The sequence below is a fragment of the Python bivittatus genome, unplaced genomic scaffold, assembly GCF_059951505.1.
Source record: "Python bivittatus isolate LINGU-HERP-01145 unplaced genomic scaffold, Pbiv_v1 ctg000840_np1212, whole genome shotgun sequence".
Lineage (NCBI taxonomy): Eukaryota > Metazoa > Chordata > Lepidosauria > Squamata > Pythonidae > Python > Python bivittatus.
The window spans coordinates 32,042,721-32,063,697 of NW_028277113.1; the positions used below are offsets into that span (position 1 = coordinate 32,042,721).

A 20,977-nucleotide genomic window follows, 5' to 3' on the forward strand; every position below is an offset into this window, starting at 1 on the left:
AAGAAGCTAAACATAGCTTCACTAAGTAACGCTAAGCAATCTGGTCATCATAGATAGCAGTTATATCACACACATTAGTTATTAGACAGAAATCTCATGATGGTTTCCATTCCCCATTTATTTTATGCACTTAGTGCCCAAGGGAACAAGGGAATCCTTTTTTTTTTTTTTAATTTGGAGTTTGTTTCTTCTTTTTCTAGATGCTGGAACAAGCTCAGGTGAATTTTTCTGTAGCCCTCCAAATATCTGGGAATGAAACATACCATTGGAAAATAGTCTTTCTTCCAAATATGGAATACCCTGACCTACATCTCTGCCCTTTTAGTAATGTGTGTTTGTTTAAAAACGCAACTAAATTTTATCCTTTTTTTTCTAGGAATTGCAGTAGCTGACAAAGATTTTACTCAATTCATTTCTCCTTACAGCAATAATGTAAAGTAAACTGAATGACCAGCCATGTGTTCTAAAAGGCAGAATCTCATTTAATATTTGTTATTAATAATTATTAAGGAAATCAAGATTCACTAGGATTTTTAGTTGAGAGTTAGTTTTTTTCTTTTTTTAAAAAGTGTAGACAAAAATAAAATATGTGGATTAATCCACTCTGCCTACCTCAAATCCCTCACAATGTAATATATGTGCCTCCAATGATAGTGTATGTTTTCCTCCAATGCAGCTAATAGGTTTCAGAAGGATGACATAATAAACACCCAAATCCCACCCAACCTTTTTTAGGAAAGAAAGAATTAAGAGATTAAATAACATCACATATTTTGCTCCTGGATGAGAATTCATTCTTCCTGAAAATTATCTGTGTTATTGTTATCCTTTAACTGTGCCACTATGTTTGTCTGAATACATTTATGGTGTTAAGTGTCAAATGCTGAGTAATCGTATCACAAGAATGTAGTGTTATGGCTGAAATAATAAGGAAAAATTATCATTTGATTTATTTCTGCACACAGCTGAGAATTCCACTTTGTGACCTCAAGTCTTATATAATCAGTGTCTGAAATTGGGTTTTCTCCCTACCCCTGGAGCATCTTTTATAAATGAAAATATTTCCTTCCTACCCCTGAAATTCCTTTACAGCTAAAAAGAAATCTTTGCTCCTTGCTTACTTTAGAACAAACAGGCAGGATGAAACTGTCTAGAAACAGCAGGAAGTAAGTTCCACACAATTGTCTAGGTATAAACTAATCAGGACAGATCAACAAGGTAACAACAAAACCTAGGCAGGAATCACAACATCCCATGGAAGATTGGAGACATGTGCCTAATTTCATCAACACTCCACCAGAATAAACAGATATTTTTCTAATATTGCTAGTACTTCCCAACAGCAGAACTCTCCCTGACAATTATGCTTAGTCACCAATTGGATCTATTTCTCCTATGTTCCTAAAAATAGCAACGAATCAGAGACCTAAAAGCAACAACGCCAGGATTCAAACTGTCTATTAAATTGTTTTCTATTGTTCTCTATTCCTCTTCTTCTGCAAGTTGAAACCCAACAACTGTTGTCTCAATAAAATGTGTAATCTTCCTCCTCAGAATTGTGCTCCATTATTTTACCTTCCATGACAGTAGGAACTTGTATCCCTCCAGATGTTGCTGTACTACAAATCTCAGTTGCCCCACCTTTATGACCAATGGTGGGGAATTTTGGGAATAATCATTCAGCAATATTTGGAGGTACACTGTTTCCTCACTCCTGAAGTAAATTAATTATATGATCATTGGGAATATTTTTAGAAAACATAGAATACATTGTTATAGAAACCTCTTTATGGTGATCACATTATTTATTATTGTTTGCAAATAGAACACATAGAATACACACATACAGTTCCTAAAATATTCTTACCCTTCCCACTTCCACAAGATTTGTCACCATGACTATACTTGCTGTATTTTCATGCCAGACCATTCTCCAGAAATCATATATAGTTTCTTGCATTGGTCCTGAAACAAATAAATACAGAGATAATTTTCAGCATATTTGAAAAGTGGAACACTGTACTTTCATTATGTTAGACACATTTTTTAAAAAAATTGAAACTGATAAAGTAGCTTTCAGCAGGCATAGGAAACCTCCAGTTTCCCATGTGGACCACCAGCTTCTTTCTTCAAGTTCTGCCTGTCCTTCCAAGTTAGGAAAAAGCTTTTCTCACTAATCAGCAAGAAATTAGACATAAGAGCTTTTTCCTTTCCTGCATTGCAATCAAATCTTCAAAAGCCCTCTTTGGTGCCAATGGAGTCTAATTGGCACATGGAGGGATATTTTTGAGAGCTGTTGCTTGAAGAATCAGCTAATCATCCCTTCTCTAAACATTATAACTCCCTATTGAAAAGTCATCTCATTGATTCTGCAATCACATTTTTAAAGCCTCATTTGGTCCTAGTGAAGGCTTTTAAAGAGGTGTACTTTGGGTGGGGGAAAGAGTCTGCTGCATATGGTCTCTCCATGTGTATCTTCTGCCTAAAAATCAATGCACATGTGCATGAATAAAGATTTGCATGTAGAATATAGGCCTATATGTGAATGGGTCTAGTCAGTCACATTGGGGGGCCATGTGGGGTGGCACTTCTGTTCACTCAAAAGATAATTGCAACATGCTTCTCCAGAGCAAATTCAATTACACTAACTTTGAGAATAGTTGAGAAAGGCAGCTGATTGATTTAGGGTGCTATATATTTAATAACTTCTTGTTGTCATTTGGTTTTATATGCACCGTTTCCTCTTAATATGAAGAGTTGACTACTGCGCACAGAAGAGGTTATTTTCCTTAATTAACTAGGCTGAGAGGATAAAAAATGTATTCCCTCCACCTTCTAAGGCAAAACTTCCTAAAGGCATTTCTCTCTCTCTCTCAACAGAAATACAATAAACTAAAGTGCTGGTATTTTACAAGCTGAAATTTGTAAAATAAACCGATTCCACTCATTTAAAGGCAGATGAGAACACCCAGGCCTTTAAAGATCTAATTAAAAACAGTCAGGGATTCACATCAGCATTGTGCAGAGAAGAATGGAGCCATCTTCTTGCTTACCATAGCTATGTCCTAACCTAATAGTATTAGGTTAGGAGTCCTAACCTAATAGTATTACGACCACAGGACTGGCACTCTTGTGGCTGATCTTTGAAATCATGCACCACAGAGAGGTGTAGGTGGATATTCAAATAACACAGTCACAAATTATTTAGGACTTTAAAGATAATCAGAAGCATTCTAAACTGGGCCTAGAAATGCTCTGGCAACTGATGCAGGGTAGCTGTTATATCTTCTAATCGCCTAAACTCTGCAAATAATTGAACAGCAATGTTCTGCAGCAGCTTCCTAACTGTCTCTAAAGGCAGCCCCACTTAATGCATGTTATAATAATCTAGCCTGAATGTAAACACGCTGAAATGATGTAGCAAGGATGTTGATTTCTCCTAATCACTCTCTATTCTAATTCAGTAATGAGAGCACCCGAGGCTGTTTCTGTCCCCAGATCAGACCAGAAGCCAGATCAGAATGGGTCCAAAAAATCAGTATCATTCCACATCGCCTGGAGTTCAGAGCTAATCTTCTCCATCATCTTAGTCAGGAACGATGTGTAACATAGTGGGTAATATTTATCCATAATTTAAAGTTCTATATTTTTAAGCAAGTGTTTAACTACAGCTTCCTTAAATGTAGTGGGAACTTACTGTCCCTGATTAACCATCTCTAAGGGCCAGATGATAAACTCAGCCCTGGAAGATTTTTAATTACTTGGAAGGATATGGTTCCAAAGACTTCAAGTAATTTATCCACATCATCGGGTTCACATGAGAAAATAAGTTTTTGACACAAGAAACATTTCAACTGATTGTATTTCCAGTTTTAATATTTCTCTTGAGTTTGCACTATCGATCTAATTAGCTCAATTCCCAAATTGCTCTTTCTGAAAGTGACAGATTTTTGGAGACAGTTTATTATTTTAATAACTATAGAGAAAATTGTTTAAATGCCAGGCCTGACAATTTTATTTGCCGTTGATCTTAATGAGGGAAGAGAGCTGGGGAGAAATAGTACCTCTGCCAGTATCCTTTTATTTTGGTGGGTTCAGTTCACATATGCTCAATGCATAGAAGTTTCAGTTAAGTCTCTACACACACACAGAATACATGGAAGTTACACGTAAGCTGATCTAACAAGTATATGGGTAATTATTTTGTATTATACATATGCTATGGAAGCCTTCCACTGATATTCTGATTTTCTCTCATACCAATGTCCTAAAATATATACATGTAAAATTGGCCATGTGTATTAATTCTTTGCAGTATACATTTAGAAGTCCCTTTTAAAGAATTTCTTGCATGAGAAATATTCTATGAATATGACCTCTCATTCTACCCTTCTAATTGGTAATCTACTTCCGTTCAAGCACGATTAGGATTTTGGATTTTATCCTAAGAAAGCTGGTTAATCAATTATTTTTTGGAACTAATATGATGTGTCTTTCTTTTTCAAAAGGCACATTCCAGAAGTGTCTATTCAGGAATTAAATACAATGCCACTTCAATTAGTAATTTACTGTGCATACTTTTACCTCAATATATTTGTTAGCAGCCACAATTTATTTCAATGAATTCACTGCTCAGTAGTCTACACAAATCAGTGTGGTGCTTAAAAAAAAAAAAACACTTTGCTCTTTGCACTTTTCTTTTCTGCACATATACTCATGGTTGTTTAGGTGACACAAGTCTATTCCTATTCTTTGCTTATGTGTACAGGATTATACAGAACTTCAATGTAACATAAAATAATGTTTCTTCCTAAATGAGCGAAATCTGTGCAAGTTTAGAGATTGGGTGCTCTTTATTTCCTTTACCTACTTTTTGCATGTGAGAGGTTAGAAATGTTCACTTTTGACTTTAAATAAGCCATTTAAAATGAATCATTATATCTGAATTTGAGAAAGCCAAGTTTAGACTATAAAGCAGAGATCTTAATTCTGTTTGATTCTGATTGGTTTTCACTAAATATGGGTCAAAACAAGTGAGAATTCCTAAGTTTAAACATTGTGGGGATCTGTTTATTTCAACTGAAAGGTTATAATCTATTCTTTGAGGATACAAGCAAAGTCTGAATGTTGCTGCATTCATGTAGTAGAAAACCATGGTTCCTTTTTACATCTGACATGTTGCCAAGTATGTACGAAATGCAATCCTAGGCTTGGAAATAGAACTAGTCTCAGTAGAAGCAATCTTTGGCTAATTTTTTCCTGCATCGTGGCCAACTTGGGCTCTTTAATACTAGAAGACAAATTCAAATCCCCATGGAAAATAATCCTGGAGAAAAACTCCAGTTCTGTGTCCTCTCTTGGATTTATTATCTTATTGGTTTTGGAAATGCCAAGTGCACAGACAATGTATCTGGGATTCAGACTTACAAAGGGATGGATGTTTGTTTTCCAATTATCTCTATGCAGGGTTGGCCACCGCTTATTTTTCTCATATCATAGTGCTAAAATACTATAGGATTTTTATGTTAACTTTATTTAATATTGCAGTCTCAGTGCCAATAAACAATAGATAACCAAGTACACCAATATCTCTCCTGTTGAAGAATGAAAAGTGTTCTTCTGCACTGTCGTGCAGAAGAACACTATTCATTCTTCAACAGGAGAGATATTCAACTGTCGTGCAGAAGGACGTGGATTAAATTCTTTTAGGAATTTTTTCCAGGTAGGCAGTCTGAGATCTATATATCATATCTTTGTTTATATATCTGGGTATTTCTAATAGTGCAGCAAAACTTGTGTCATTGCGTGCTTCATACATTACCTGCTGGTTTTCTTGATTTCAGATATCCAATTTCTATGGACATAAATGCTTGTTTTCCTTTTAGCTTTTGCTTTAAGATATATTTAGATAGTTTTACTCTGTGTGTATGTTTGTTCTTTAGATATTGTGTAGCCTTGTGTACTGTTTATAAAAAAGGAGGGGAGGGATGCAGTGTGAATTCATTATCTTAAGATATTTCAAATAGTATTTTAGAATATGGGTTTCATGTGTAACGAACTAATCCAAGGCAGAAAGATAAACAGAAATTAAAGAAATGGGCAAAGCTTTAACATTTTATAAAATATTTGCAATGCTTTTCAACCAAAGTCCAAGTGGTAGTCAACTAGAAACATATTTTTTTAGAAATTAACTGATCTTTATATGGGACAAGATGCTTCTTGAGTTACCCAGAACCCAGATAATGTACAACCTTAAAGGTAAAAGGTGACCCTTTCAATTAGGCCAGATGTTTCAATGCAACTGAAATACAGTACAGCTATTCAAATCTGTGTCAATCTTTGCTAAGTCATTGGCATTCTCTACCAATTAAAGTACCTTCATAGAGAATCTGATGCAGAGTTCATTAAAGCAGATTTATATGAAGGTGACTAAGACCTGAACAACAAAGATTAAGCATCTTTCAACAAAAAGCACAGCTGCTATGTTAGATGAAATATACTGGAAAGATTATTACATTTTTCAGATTAGGAGGCTCTGCTCACTGTCACTCATGCCTTGGCCATGTGTAATTTAGCTTACTGTTTTAGCTGCTCCACAATGCAGTAGCTCGGGCAGTTATGGGCACCAGCTGGTTTGTCTACATAACGTTATTGCTTCAAGAGCTGCACTGGTTAGCAGTTTGCTTCAAGGTGTAATTCAGGTTGCTGGTTGCCATCTTTAAAGCACTTATAAGGGTCAGGATTTGGATGATTTTGAGACTTCCTACTCCCAGTAGCATATGCCCATCTGTGAAGATCTGGAGGAGAAGGATCCCTCCAGGTCCCTACCCCTACGGAGTAGCATCTATAGGGATCTAAGTTGCATTCCCCTTTTCTGGAATGACATTCCCCTGGAGATCAGATCAGCCTCATCTCTTTTTTAAGTTTTCAAAAGGTAATTCAGACTTCACTTTTTCAGCAAGGCTTTGGAGTTGAAAATTTTTGACTTTGATCCCTCCTGTAAGGAGAGTGTTTGTATATGGATTGCTGGTTCCTCAGTGCTTGGGCTCTTTTGAGATATAAGTTTTTAAATCCTATTACTGCGTTTCGATATCTAAACTGCTCAGAGTTGGTTATGATTGGAGCAGTTTATAAATCTAGTTAATAATCAATCAATCAATCAATCCGGCCCACATTTGCTATTTTGGAATCAAATTATGAACTTGAACTTGATTCTTGAAACATGAACTTGATTCTTTAGAGCAAAGGGGATGCTTTTCATGTATTCTTCTGGGACCTTTGTTACTGTATTTTTTTGCTCTGTCAGGTCACCCTGCTTAGAGAAAATCTATTGGAGGTATAGATCATTACCATTTATTAAAATCCACCATTTATACGTAGCCATTCCAATTTTCCTCACAACACTACATAGTTGGTCACTTATTCATGAGAATATTACACATATACTCTTTTAGAGAGAAACAGATATACTTATTATCTTATTCTCACTCAAGATGCTTTCTTGAAACATAACTTTTACATTTTAAAATCAGAACTGTGTACATCTGAGAAGAAGTTGCAGCTGTAATCACTCTTGAAATAAAATGTTTTTGTCCAGCAGGGGATACAAATAACCTACATCTCTAATTGCATCTTAAGATGTACTCACTTGTTTCAAGAGCAAGAACATTTAAAAATACTATTAAACTTTTATTTATAAAAACCACCTACATGCCCACTTAACAATAATTCATTAAAGTAATTTGTTAAATTCGCTGAATTTGAAAATACAAAGAAAATACAAGGTTCCAAGGTTCAACATTTTTCTGGAACCTCTTGCCCTTTTTTGTCTCAGGGTCCTTTGCAAAAGGAGCAGATCTATTAAAATTAGGTAACTATTCTTCACAAAATCAGTATCAATAGTTGGGAGCACTCAGGGCAGGTGCATTTTATTATAAGGAGTTATTATTTATTGAAAAAGCTGTCCATTCTTAAGGATATGAATTAGCTACTTCTGCAAAAATACTTTACAGACAACCACCCCACCCAAACCAGTATCCTCAACTTTTTATTTGAGCAGATTTATCTATCTCTTTTCTATGACTTCAAACCCCTTTATCATTCTGAAGAGAGCATCACTGTTGCCTAATTATTTCAATTTATGACTGTTCAAATAATGTTGAGGAATGAGAGAGACATAACACTAATGCACCTATATGTGTGTAAATGGAGGTGTCAGTTACCTTTGGGATGGCTTGGGTCAGAATATGCCTCAAAAATGAAGATGGCATTCTGGCTCTTCTTTTGTTCAACCAAAATTTTAATCAAGCTGTCAATCCACTTGAACTCCTTATTCCCATTTATCAGACCATCAGATTGCCAACTGCCTTCTAGCCAGGCCAATGCATTTTTAACTGCCTGCCAGCCTACTGCTGCTGCTTTGATGGCTTCTTGCTTGAATATGGTATTGCTGCAACACTGAATCAGGTATCAGTACTCAGTAGTGGCTAGGAAATTTAGAAGTCTTACTCCTGTTCTCTTTTGCAGTAGTAGATGATAAGATGCAGGAGCCAGGTAAATGAACAGATAAGAAGGTCTTGATGACCAGTTGATGCAGGAAAAGAAACTTTTGTCTGAGAAGTTTGGTCAGATGTAATAGGTTTCCCACCATCTGGGACTGATTAGAAATGGCTCGAATAAGCCAATCTAATTCCAGATCTCTGGGGAGGAAATATATCTTCATTTCTTTTAAGCAAGACAATGGTATTTGAAGCAACAGAATTTATCCAAAACTAGCTACTCTAAGGGAACAAGACTTACCTAACCCTAGATAGTCTGAGCCTTCTATAGTGCAACCTATGTATAGGTTGCACTTGCAATGTATGAACTACAAGAACACTATGGCGAGTCAATTCAAGAAAGATTATGGGGCACTGCAATTGCTCAAGATATCATGACAGGCATTGGGCTCCAATTTCATGTAATTGCCAGACTGTGCATAACCAAGGGCAGTTTAGCAAGGGAAAAAGAGCCCTATGCTATTTTCCTTAATTACACAGCTGAGCCCATGATATCATGCTGTATCCAATAGGATAATAAACACTACAATATCAGAAATGAGGTAAAATAATTCTGTAGCAATGCTTCTGCAATGATACATCATGGTTTATGGTACTGCACTTGGCATCTGTCACCTAAGCATTTTTAAAAATATACTTCCTGTATATTTTATAATTATTTCTATACTCTGCAAAGATATGCAAATTTCTTTGCATAGCATTTATGGTAAGTCCTGTTTAAATTAGTGGAAATTAAGCTTGCATGACTGGGCACTAAATTGTGCCATTAATCTTTAGCACACAGTCTTTTCTGTGTAGATTTATATTTTTGGGGAATATAAGTCATAGATCATGCCACAAAATAGATCCTAACAATTAGCATGGGGGGAAAGATGTAGAGGATGAAATATAATTTTGTAAGACTAGGGATCCCAATAGCTTTGGAAGGAGCTGGATCAAAGTTTTCCTCCAAGATACTCCATCAATCTTTTTCCCTTTTCAAGTCATATTTTTCAGCCATGCCAACTTGAAGGTTTAGATCATGATCTTATAGGAATGAATGATGAGGGGAATTGTCTTCTTTAAAATTTCATTTGCATTGCCTCCTCACTCCGGTTTCTTAAGCCAGACAATAGTAGTTAAAATTATCTGAGGGAAGAGATTTTAATGAAGAACTTTTAATCTATTTATTCTGAATTCTACTTCAGAAACCCAGCAAAGTTCTTTTGTACTGAGAATATTCATGGAAAAAAAGAAGGCTAGCTGTCTGTCTTCGAAAGTAATTCTCTTCTATCCTATTTTTCTTTTCTACTTGACATTTTTCAAATTATTTTCTGACATCTGAATAAATTATGACTCTGTCACTTGTCTCGACACAGAATTGAAAAGCATTAAAGGGCAGGTAGGGGCACAGGATTTATTGTTATCAAAAACTGAACAATTTTATTCCAGAGATTCAAGATGGGAGGAAACAGACACAGGAAACACTGTAGAAACCAAGTTTACAGTTTAGAGCGTAGTCCACCAAGTCCTGCTTCTGTGTAGCCTTAACTAATTACATAGAAAAGACCTAGAAGTTTGTCAGAATGAGTGTCACAAAAATAAACAGCAAGGCTTAGTACCAGTTATGAACAAGCTTATTCTCAGATACCTAATGGGATATGCAGTTTTTTCATACTATGAATCCAGTGACAAACCTCCTAACAATGAACAATGATGCTTATTATAAAGGCTCTTCAGCAAAGGAAAATGATAAATATGACTTTTTTTGCTATTCAAAAAGGACATAAATGTACAAGAATGTGTTGCAATTGCACAATTCTCTAGGATTGTTAGTTGTATTTAATACCTCTTTCAACATAATGCTTAGTAGGCCTGGGCAAATCAGCTCTGATTTGATTCAAATTGGGGATTTGGATTCAAAGAGGGCATGATTTGATTTGAACTTGTGAATCAAGTTCAAGGCCAAACGGATTTGATTACACTTCTTAGACATTCAAAATTCTAACAAAAGATTCAACCACAGGCTGCAATGGGGAACATCAAAATGCTCACAGCTCCTCATTTGTTTTGACAGAATTGGATAATATTAGCAGAGATGGTATATCCTTTGTGGTGAAAACATCATCCCTATCCTCAAGTTTTGGATGGATACTGAAAGGGGCTCACTGCAATAACTTTTTTTTTAGTATTCTCTCTTTACCTCTTAAGACTGAGATAGTAGGGATGAGGAAAGGACAGCACAGCAACCTCCAGAATGTGCAACAAAAAGCCTAATGTGCTGAATGAATGCAGCAGGTCTCTTTAGAACTAAAAATGTTGAAAATTGTTTAAAACTAAACTCTTACTGTTCCACTTACTCTGCTGGGTGCCAGGCTTTGCATGACATTGAAGAATGACTATTGATTTGCCCTTGTGGAGTGGTGAAGCTTTGTTATGTCTGATCACTAGATTTTCTGAGATATAGTCTCTCAACAGAATATTTAATATTTTATGAAAATAATTTCTCTTAACTAATTAAGGTAATTGTCCCCCTTACTTTGATCCTTCCAGAAAATAGGGCATCTTAGTAGAAATATAGTGACAGGATACTAAAAAATGAAAATTAAAACACTATTTTTTTCACTGGTTAGTATCTGGATAGGCTAACATTGTAAGAAAAGGTATCATGATATCTTAGTGTTTCAAATTGCAGCTTTGAATTCCAGCTGCCAACAAAATACATTAGAAACAGAGCTCAAAATGTCATTTGATTTTTCTGAGGCCAAAAAATAGATGACACAGTAACCAAAATAACAGCATCCAAGTGGTTTAATTAAAAGTTCAGAAATGTGGTTCTTCTTAATGTAACCTTATGGAATACTAAAACTGTTAATGCACAATCTCTATGGAGAGTTCCCACAGTATGTGTCTCAATTTGTATGCAAAACTGTGGATTATTAACCCAGTAATCTGATTGGCTAATTACTATGAACAATATGTATACTTTATTTTAACCAGGCATAATTTCAGCATTTGGGATTTTAAAATATCCATCCTATTTCAGCTGTTATACAAATTAAATTTAAAGACAGTGTCTGAAAGAATCTGTATTTACAGACTGAAAAAAAAAAGACTGAAATTCCTCAAAGACTAAATTTCAACAAAATGGAATCTCAGTTTAGTTCTACTTTGCATATATTTTCTCAGTGTTTTGTCCTGAAAAAGTCAACATTTAGAAACTTCCTGGAATGATTAGAGTGTTAGGGAGAGCAGTGCTTTTATATAATAATGTGACATTTTATGTACAAGGTTTACTTGACAAACCAAATAACTGACTAGCAGATAAGTAGCAACAAAACAACCAAAATAAGAAATGACTCATCAGAGTTTATACTAGGGGTGTTTCTCCTTCAAAGCCCCTTCAATTTACTTTCATTATTGATTATTACTTTCCTTAATAAAGACTAAGTTCCTAACAATGCTAAGAAAGTTGCAGCACAATAACCATTTAGAGTATGGAACTGCTACAATGATCTCTACAAAACCTCGGTTTCAGTAGCAGTTGCACATAATGATGATATTTTCTGTAATTAAAAAAAAAAAGATGAGCCAATATGCTTCTACATTGGGACAAAGGCAAGATTTGCGCATCCCCTAAAAAAATGATTCTTGGTCAGTGCTATACTACAATAGTGGGACTAACTCAATTTGCCACAGTGTAAGTAATTGAAGCATTAATTATTTCTTTTACACTTACTATAAATAATAAATGTAAAAGCAGAACACATGTAAACATATACATTTCATCCTCAGAAAAAGTGGCCTTTTTGCTTCTATTACAGTATCAGTTCTTTGATAAAGTGATTGGTGGGACTTATGACCTAAATGACTAGGCATAGCAGAGATTTCACAACATAGACACTAATTAAAATGAGAAGAAACAAGCATGAAGGATACTTAAAGAGAATTTAAAACTGAAATTATGCTAGACAAGAGATACATTGCTGCTACAGGAGATACTGCCTATTTTATTTTCTTGGTTTATTAGGTAGCATTAAGCTAGAACATTATTTGGATGAAATATGCAGTTATGGCTTAATGTAACCTTAGGATATTTATGGTTAGCCTCTAATGAGAATGAATAGAGAGTTGAGCAAAGGTAAAAACTATTACTATTTAACAAGTCTGCAAAATGATGTTGTCTGGCACTTATTGAAATAATGCATGGTTGAGAAACAGAGCAAAAGGGTGGGCTAGTGGATCTCATGGTTAAAAATTATATCATAGTGGATAAACATGTCATCATACTTTTGTTTAAATAATTTAAACAAATAATTTAAACAAAAGTCAAATTATAATGCCATCATGCTTAAGGATGAAGATGATTAATCATAATAGTCCTTTTTTTAATAAGCTGAAAAATATCCAATTATTAAAAGAGAATGCATATATTTAGAATGATTTTCTTTTAGAACTTGAGTAATCTCCAATCTAAGACATTCAGGCAGAGATGCAAAAACTGATGATCCAGAGCAGCTGCCATCCTAAATTCGCAGATGCTATTTCCAGAGACCTCAAAAAAATTCTTATCAAATTATAAGTTTAACGTGACACAAATGAACAGTTATTAAAATCATGACTGGTGAGTGATCATGTTAACTACAAAGTTAATTCAAATGTAAATGAATAAAATCAAATTTAGCTTTTGTATTGGTCACTCCCACCACTCAAATATTATGTGTGGTTCTCAGCTAGGTAAAAATGCACTCCTTGTTAAAGGATAGGTAGGCTCCCAGATTCTACACAGGAAGAATAAAACAAATTTAAGCAGGATATTTAGCTAGATGACATAAATTAAATGAAGTCACTGAATGATTAAAATAGGAGAATCAGTTCTGAGACCCACTTAGAAAGTTGTATATAGAATTCTATCTCAAGACAGAACAAAATTTTAACACACTGAGAAACTAAAAAATTTGGCCAAGAATTATTAACAGCCATACTGACTGTACTAAACCATGCAGCTAAAAATGTATGTCATTCTACAACTTCTGCATTATGTTATAGTGTCTACATCCAATTATATAATATAGGTTCTATAATATAGCATATTATAGAGCCAGTTTTGATGTAGTGGTTATGGCATCAGGCTAGAAACTGGGAGACTGGCGTTCTAGTCCCATCTTAGGCAAGAAGCTGGCTGGGTGACCTTGGGCCAGTCACTTTCAGCCCTAGGAAGAAGGCAATGGTAAACCACTTCCAAAATCTTGCCAAGAAAACTGCAGGTGAGTGGGACTAGAACTCATAGTCTTCTGATTTCTAACCTGGTGCCTTAACCACTACACCAAACTGGCTCTCTAGAGAGTAGGATGCTTAATGTCAGCTTTCATTTACCCATAATATCCAGTAAAGCAACACAAATTGTAGGAGTCCTACATCATGCCCCCAAATACAGGACTGCAGAGCAAAGATGTAAAGACCAAGAGGATTTCTGCAAGTGGAAGTTTGAAATCTACAGACTTCCACTTGATATGTTCAATCATGCTACTACATGATGGGCTCAGCCCAGATTTTTCAAAAAGTCCTCTTTAAAGTTGTTTTTTCAAAGGACACTGGTATTTGTACATGTTACAAAGGCAATCATTTAAGCTGGGACAGGTAGGCACTTTTTTTCCTTTTTTTTCTTTCTTGTTTCTAAATTCTATTTAACAGAAAAATAAGGGGACTTGCACAGAAAGAAGTTATTTTTATTTCTAGCTTTTAAGATTCAATGGGATAGCAAGAGCTCTCTTGTATGATTAGTAGCCTACAAAATGCCTTGCAGCAATATTATTATTATTTATTTATTTAGATTTATTGGCTGCCACCTCCAATGGACTCTGCATGGCATACAAAACATAAAAACAGCCAAAAACATTAAATCAAGCAGACAGCCCAGACTAAAATAATCTAATAGACAACATCAACAAAACAAAACAGGGGCCACCGAACAAATAAGAAACATCAACCCCAGGCCTGGGACTAAAGCCAGGTTTTCAAAGCTTTCTGGAACTCCAGGAGGGAGGGCACCATCCTTATCTCTGGAGTGATGCCCCAGAGGGTGGGGGCCGCAACAGAGAAGGCATGCTTTCTAGAGGTCTCACAAGATGGCAATGTTTAGTGGAGGGGACCTAGAGTGCAGCCACTCTGCTGGAACATACTGGGTGGGCAGAAACAGTTGGAGACAAGCGGTCTCTCAGATATCCAGGCGCTATGCCATACAGGGCTTTATAAGTATTATGGATAATTATGCACTGTCCAAAGGCATGGTGAAGTCCTGGCTAGGACTGATCTCAGAAAGTGCTAGGAGGAACTTCAGGACTTTAAGATGGAAGGTGCCTGGTTTCTATCAGACCTTTGCCCACAAACGGAAAAGAATATATACCTGGTGTGAATGTGTAAGAGAGCTATCACAGTCAAGGAAGTCAAAGAACTGTAGCAACTTGAGAAGTTAATGGCAACTCTATAATAAAATCTTCCTGAAGAGGCCCTAGAGGCAGTGGAGATATGACCCAGAAGGTGGCAGATTCCCCATCTCAGGGGGCAGTGGAGAGGTACCAGTGAGACCACCTCAAGGTCTTCCTGAGCTAGAGAAACCTAGCAGGGTCTACACCATGCTATCTTCAGTAGTGGCCTGGAGGATGCAGGAGCCAGGGTTTGGGTGACTAGGAGCTGCATTTAATTTTTTTCTCCCAGCCATCTGCAGCCTTTGGCTATCTTGATAAGGTCATGCAAGTGGATTGATCAAACAAGTGTGCTTTTTCTTGCCTATTTTATATATGTGTTAAGCCCTACAGTACAGTTTGTAATTGATTCTAAGGTTTACAACTGAAAAATTATGGAAAATCAAATTTCTGTTTTTCAGTGGTTTTCCTCTGAATTTCAGTGATATGATTTCAAGAGGGCCACAATCTGCTATACATAACATTGATTCTTATCTAAGCATGTTCAAATTACTGCTGGCTATCTTTGTTACTTCAAAATTAATGTTTCATGAATGTATCTATGAGTAATGTACAACTCTTTCTAATTTCACTTTATCCTGCAGATACATTTTATGGAAGATGTACAAGATAGTTTTACAAGATCACCAAGGTGCTTTCTGTTTTCATCAGTGCCAATTACATTAGATCATTTCAGTCTCCATTAATGACAAATTTTGTCTATTATAGCCACTCTGCAGAATAGAAGTAAATGATAAAGTACCACCCCAATTTGCATATTTTAAATGTATTCCATTTACAGTGTAGTTAGATTATCCCTTGATACACCATTAGGTAAAATATGTTTTGCTTTTCTTATACCACTCTCTCCTCAACAACAATTAGAAGGAAAGAAAAGGCCATTGTCAAACAAAATCCTATAAGTTAATTCTGATTCACTTGGGAGATGCTGAAATAGAAACAAGTGATTATGCAACTCTCCAGCTTTGTTAAAAGTCAGATTGGTAGCCTACTACAAACTGATGATGTTTGCTACTATTTAGCAGCATCCAATTATACCTGCTCATCAACACTTGATGTGCTGAATAGAACTGAAGAAGAGCCCTCAGACAATACCAATCACAACCAACTCTAAGGGAGGTTGAACTGATTCCTGGGCTGATTCCTTTTCCTCACAGAGCATAATGCCCACATAGATGAGAAAAAGCTATATCAGAAATCCTGCTGAAAGAATGACTGCATAATAGCTTAAGGGAGAATTTCTATAGCATTTAGTTCAGATGCTTAGATAAAGTGTTTACAAATTTTAAATAGGTATATTTCACAAAGAATATGAATACATTTGAGGAAGCTTCAGGGACTGCCCATACAATATGTATTGCATGAGCTTGAAAATATGGATTGCAGGATTTCAGCTTCAGCAGTGTTAATGATTATTAGTGATACAGCAGAATCTGAAAACAGGTGTGGTGGTGATTATTGAAATTGTCTTCAACTTCATCCATTTATGACCAATCTAAAATAGATCAATTTTGGTCCTCATTAATTTTTAGGAGCTCTTCTCACTATTTCCCCTTTTAAATGATTAAATAAGGCCCTCAAGCGAAAATATCAAAAGGAACACAAGCTATATAAAGAAGTCTCATCTGGTTTAAATAACTTCCACACTTATCTATTGTAGTGCATCCATTCTAAATTATCTCTCTCTCTGGACAGAACTTTTATCAGCAAAGGATCTAGGTGACCATGGATAGTTAAAGCTGAACCCTCCTTATGCAGGTGTATGACCGTAATAAAGGAAAGCTGAATTCCATTTATTCTCAGCATATACGTTCCAATGTCTAAATAAGAGTTAACTTATAAAAGATGGCAGAAAGTAATGCTCTGTCACTAAAATGTGAGGATGAATTAAGCCACACAGCTGTAATGCACAGTGTTTTACTAAACTGATCAAAACTAAATATGACGCTTATGTCATCAGTGTATGCCTTTGTCTTTGTGGGGTCATTAATCTGCATTAAACTAAGGAGCTTTATCTAAACTTGTCCCAATCATGTTTAAATATGACATTTTTTTTTCTTTTTAGATGGGATGCAGCTTACTATAATACCTGCAACTGAAATAAATTGTCAGTAGGCAGAATGATGGGGCTGTCTAGTTAGTGGCAACACTAGCTTATAAAATAAAGACAATAGTTTTGGAAAAATAGCCCATCTTTTACTCATTTTCTGTGGGAGGAGATGGAAACTCCAGTTTTCTGGAATCAGGTTGTCTTTATTACATACATTCATTAAAGAATAAGTCAGGATTAATTTAATGAAAGTGTAAACCACATGTTTTCAAGGGAATAAAGTAGAGAATCTCTACAGATGTTAACAGTTGTTTTCAACAACACAGACTTGAATTTAAATGATTTAAAAAGTGTTTTCAGATATGTAAACAAACCTCTTGTGGATCTTTAACTGGGTAAATTCATGAAATTCTGCTCTTTGTTAAGTACTTTTGTTATAATTTTTTTTTCTCTCTCTCCGGAGTTTAAGATATAAACAAAAGCAAAATGCTAAGGAATGTACTAGGCTACAAGGCTGAACAGTTTTCTCCAACAATGGGGAAATCAATCAATCAATCAATTTGAAGGTCTGTATCCTTGAATACAGAATGTTTCTGAGGCAGCTGTACTCCCAGTTCATCCCTGAAGCACAATAATCATTTTGGTAAGCACGGTGTAACAGAAAACAGAAATAATGCTACGTGCTCATTACAAAGAACTAAGAAATGGAGGTCTCTTTCCTTATTACATAAAGAAGAAAAACCAACACTCTATTTTCTAAATTCAGGATGTCTGTCTGTCTGTCTCTCCTGGCTATTTTCTTCACTTGCAAATATGATTGATTATGCTTTTTATTCTCTATCAGTTTTGAATTTGTAGGAATGGAAATATATTCAAGTATCAACTGTAATATTAGTTTGCCTGAAACCCCCATGGTATTTTTTAAAAATATAGCATTGTGAGATGAGAGTAGTAATGTATAGAAATTAGGACTCTTAATGAACTCCGGGTTTAAAATATTGTTATTTACTATAATTTAAATAAATGCAAAATATTTACAGGGATGTTTCTCATTTAAAAAGAAAAGCACACATAATCAAGTTAATCATAGAGGTGATGTAAACTTACCTTGAGTAGCAATATAGTGATTTGGTCGATGATAGCCCTGAAATATTTGAAATATTTTGTGACTAGTTTTATCACATGTACAAGGTGAAAAATGTAAACATTATCACGTACAAATTATTTTACTATAAGTGCAAGAGGCCTTAGTATTTTAAACTTAATAGCAAATAAATAACTGAAATATGACTTTAGTATGAGAAATAATGCTGAAATTAATGGATTGTCAGTGGAACTATGCAAAGCAATATTTTAGTAGCTACCACTGGGGTTTAGAAATGTGTAAATGGTATCTGACCTACTGGACAATCTGCACATTCACAATCTCTGGAATAGAAATTGCCTGTACACGCTGTACTAGCAGGAAGATTAACTTGCATCATTAACATACACATCTCCCTTTTGCATCCTACTTTTTGAATACATTCAATGTTTCTGAAGCAGAAAATATATATGCAATTGCATATCCACATACAGTTCTATAACTGTATATTTATTTGTATAATTACAAATTCATATATAATTGCAAATGAATATATAATCAAAATTCTGGTCTACCTAAATGTCATTCTTATTGTCTTGCACAGTGAATCTGTAAACTAGAATTAGATTGAAATGTTGCTCACAGCAGAACCCTGCTATTGATATGACTAAAGTTAATACTAGATGTTTACAATCTTTAGCAATTCAGTCCTTATGAAATCCTTTCAAATTGTCATTGGTTTACAACTGGAAAAATCATTTTATTTAATACATGCACTTGGATTAGTTGCTCAAATCCAGCTGGGAAAAAAGAGAAAACAATTTCTAAGCTAATTTTAATAATTTACATTTTTTGTTAATACCAAATAATTGACATTTATTTGGGTCTAGAGCACATTGTATTTTGTATTTTTAAAAATTATTATTATAGCAACTTTGCCAAACTTTGAACATACATTCACATAGTTATATCATCCATATTAGTTTTAAAACTGTTTAAATATATATATATATATATATATATATATATATATATATACACACACATACATACATACATACATACATACATACAGTGTGGGTATATATATATATATATATATGTGTGTGTGTGTGTGTGTGTGTATAAATAAATAAATAAATAAATAAAAAAGGCAGGATAAAAATATACTAATAATAATAAAAAATATAATGTATAAAATATATATATGTATAATGTATAATATATAAATGTATGTATCCAACCAAATCAATAAGGATTTAAAGTTATTATTCATAATCTTTATCAGTACCATGAGATAGATGACAAAAATACATATAATGCCCTCTGAAAAACCTTTTAGATGTTCCTTTAATTATTTTGCTAAGCAAATTAAGGGATTCTTTTCATGTCACAAAAGAGAAGAAAATGTGAAAATATTCATTCAATGAGTAATACGCATAAATGATTTGCCATTCTATGCAGTGACTTAAAGCGGCTTCAACATACCATTAATAACATAGTAAGGAGACTCCAAACTATATTAATTGTCTTACTATTAGAGTAACTTTAGTGTTATATAATAGGGAGAAAACAGCTAAGAAAGATTAAATAATGAACTGTGATTTAGCTGAAGCATTACGATTTATCTTGGTAAAGAAAGTATTAGATTAATATTTGTATTATAATTTAGTTTCAAACAAATGAATTAGTACAGAGTTGGATCTAGACACAGTTACACTCAAGCTATTTAAATCAATGGACTCCAATTAGTCATGATTTCAGTGGATATTTTCTAAGTATGATTAGAATATTTCCAGATACCCAGCCTTTCCATTACCCTAGTCGTCTAATTTCCCACTTGAAATGAAGCAGAGTTTATTGACTGTTACATTTAACCAGCACCCTTTTCTGTGAGCCTGTAGTGCTTGCATAAATAGTCAATCAGAATATGCACTTCATGACCAGTAACCAAACAGAGATGTCTCAACCAATCTCTGCCCAATCACTAGAAAGTGACGAAGTCTCTTTGCCACTTAAAGACAATACTATGAATGGCTGATGTTTCTATAAGGACAACTGCTATTTGCAAATGGAAGTCTTGTTTGCAAATGTCTTGCAAATGCTGTAAGAACAGTCAGGTACACGTGCAATCAGGTGAATGATGAGCAATGGTACCAACTGATTATGAATTAATCTGCTATATGAATGAAGTTGTAGCAATGTCTGAAGTATGTATCCAACTCATAAACAATAATGTTCAGACTGTTTAATTAAAAGTGAAATAAAAGCCTTCCAGTGTAAAAAACAATATTCAGAAATATACAGGGTGTACCAAAAGTCAAGCCCCATAGACCAATCACAACGTTTTATTAATTAATATTCTTTTCAGAGAAAATCTTACTGTACTTAAGAATGCTCAAAGGTCATGGGTCTTTGTGGCCTGATTTTGTTGTAACCTGTATATTATAATTAATGAAAAGAATGATTCAAATGTACTTTTGAGTATGAAAGTATCAGTTTTAGAAAATGGTATCAAGGAGTCTCTAAGGTATATAAAAGTCAAGGAAAAAATATAAGTTCAAATTATTATGTTTTGGAACAATAACATTATGTGCAAAAAACATTTGAAGCACTTTGTAGGCTGGGACTCAGAAAGGCATGGCTTCTTAATATTCACTCCTACTTTTGATTCTTTCAATCCCTCCAACTGCTCTCTCTTAAAGAATTTATTCTAATGTAAAACATTAAGTTAACATGATGCAGAATGAACAAAGAAGCGGTCTTCAATAATTAATCAATATACATATTTAATGAAATGTCTTGCTTGCATCAGAAGTTC

The 20,977-nt window shown here is 34.6% G+C and overlaps 1 protein-coding gene across 6 annotated transcripts in view; it reads right to left on the reverse strand.

Moving 5' to 3' along the window:
• The window catches only part of PTPRM (protein tyrosine phosphatase receptor type M), a 526,420-nt gene that overhangs the window by 48,249 nt on the left and 457,194 nt on the right, over window positions 1-20,977 (reverse strand). For all 6 annotated transcript variants that reach the window (XM_088130895.1, XM_088130898.1, XM_088130896.1 and 3 more), the window contains 2 exons: window positions 18,180-18,216; window positions 1,868-1,965 (listed from right to left, as the gene is read on the reverse strand). In XM_088130895.1, the coding sequence (XP_087987021.1) occupies window positions 1,868-1,965; window positions 18,180-18,216 (135 nt within the window). The remainder of the gene's footprint in view (window positions 1-1,867; window positions 1,966-18,179; window positions 18,217-20,977) is intronic.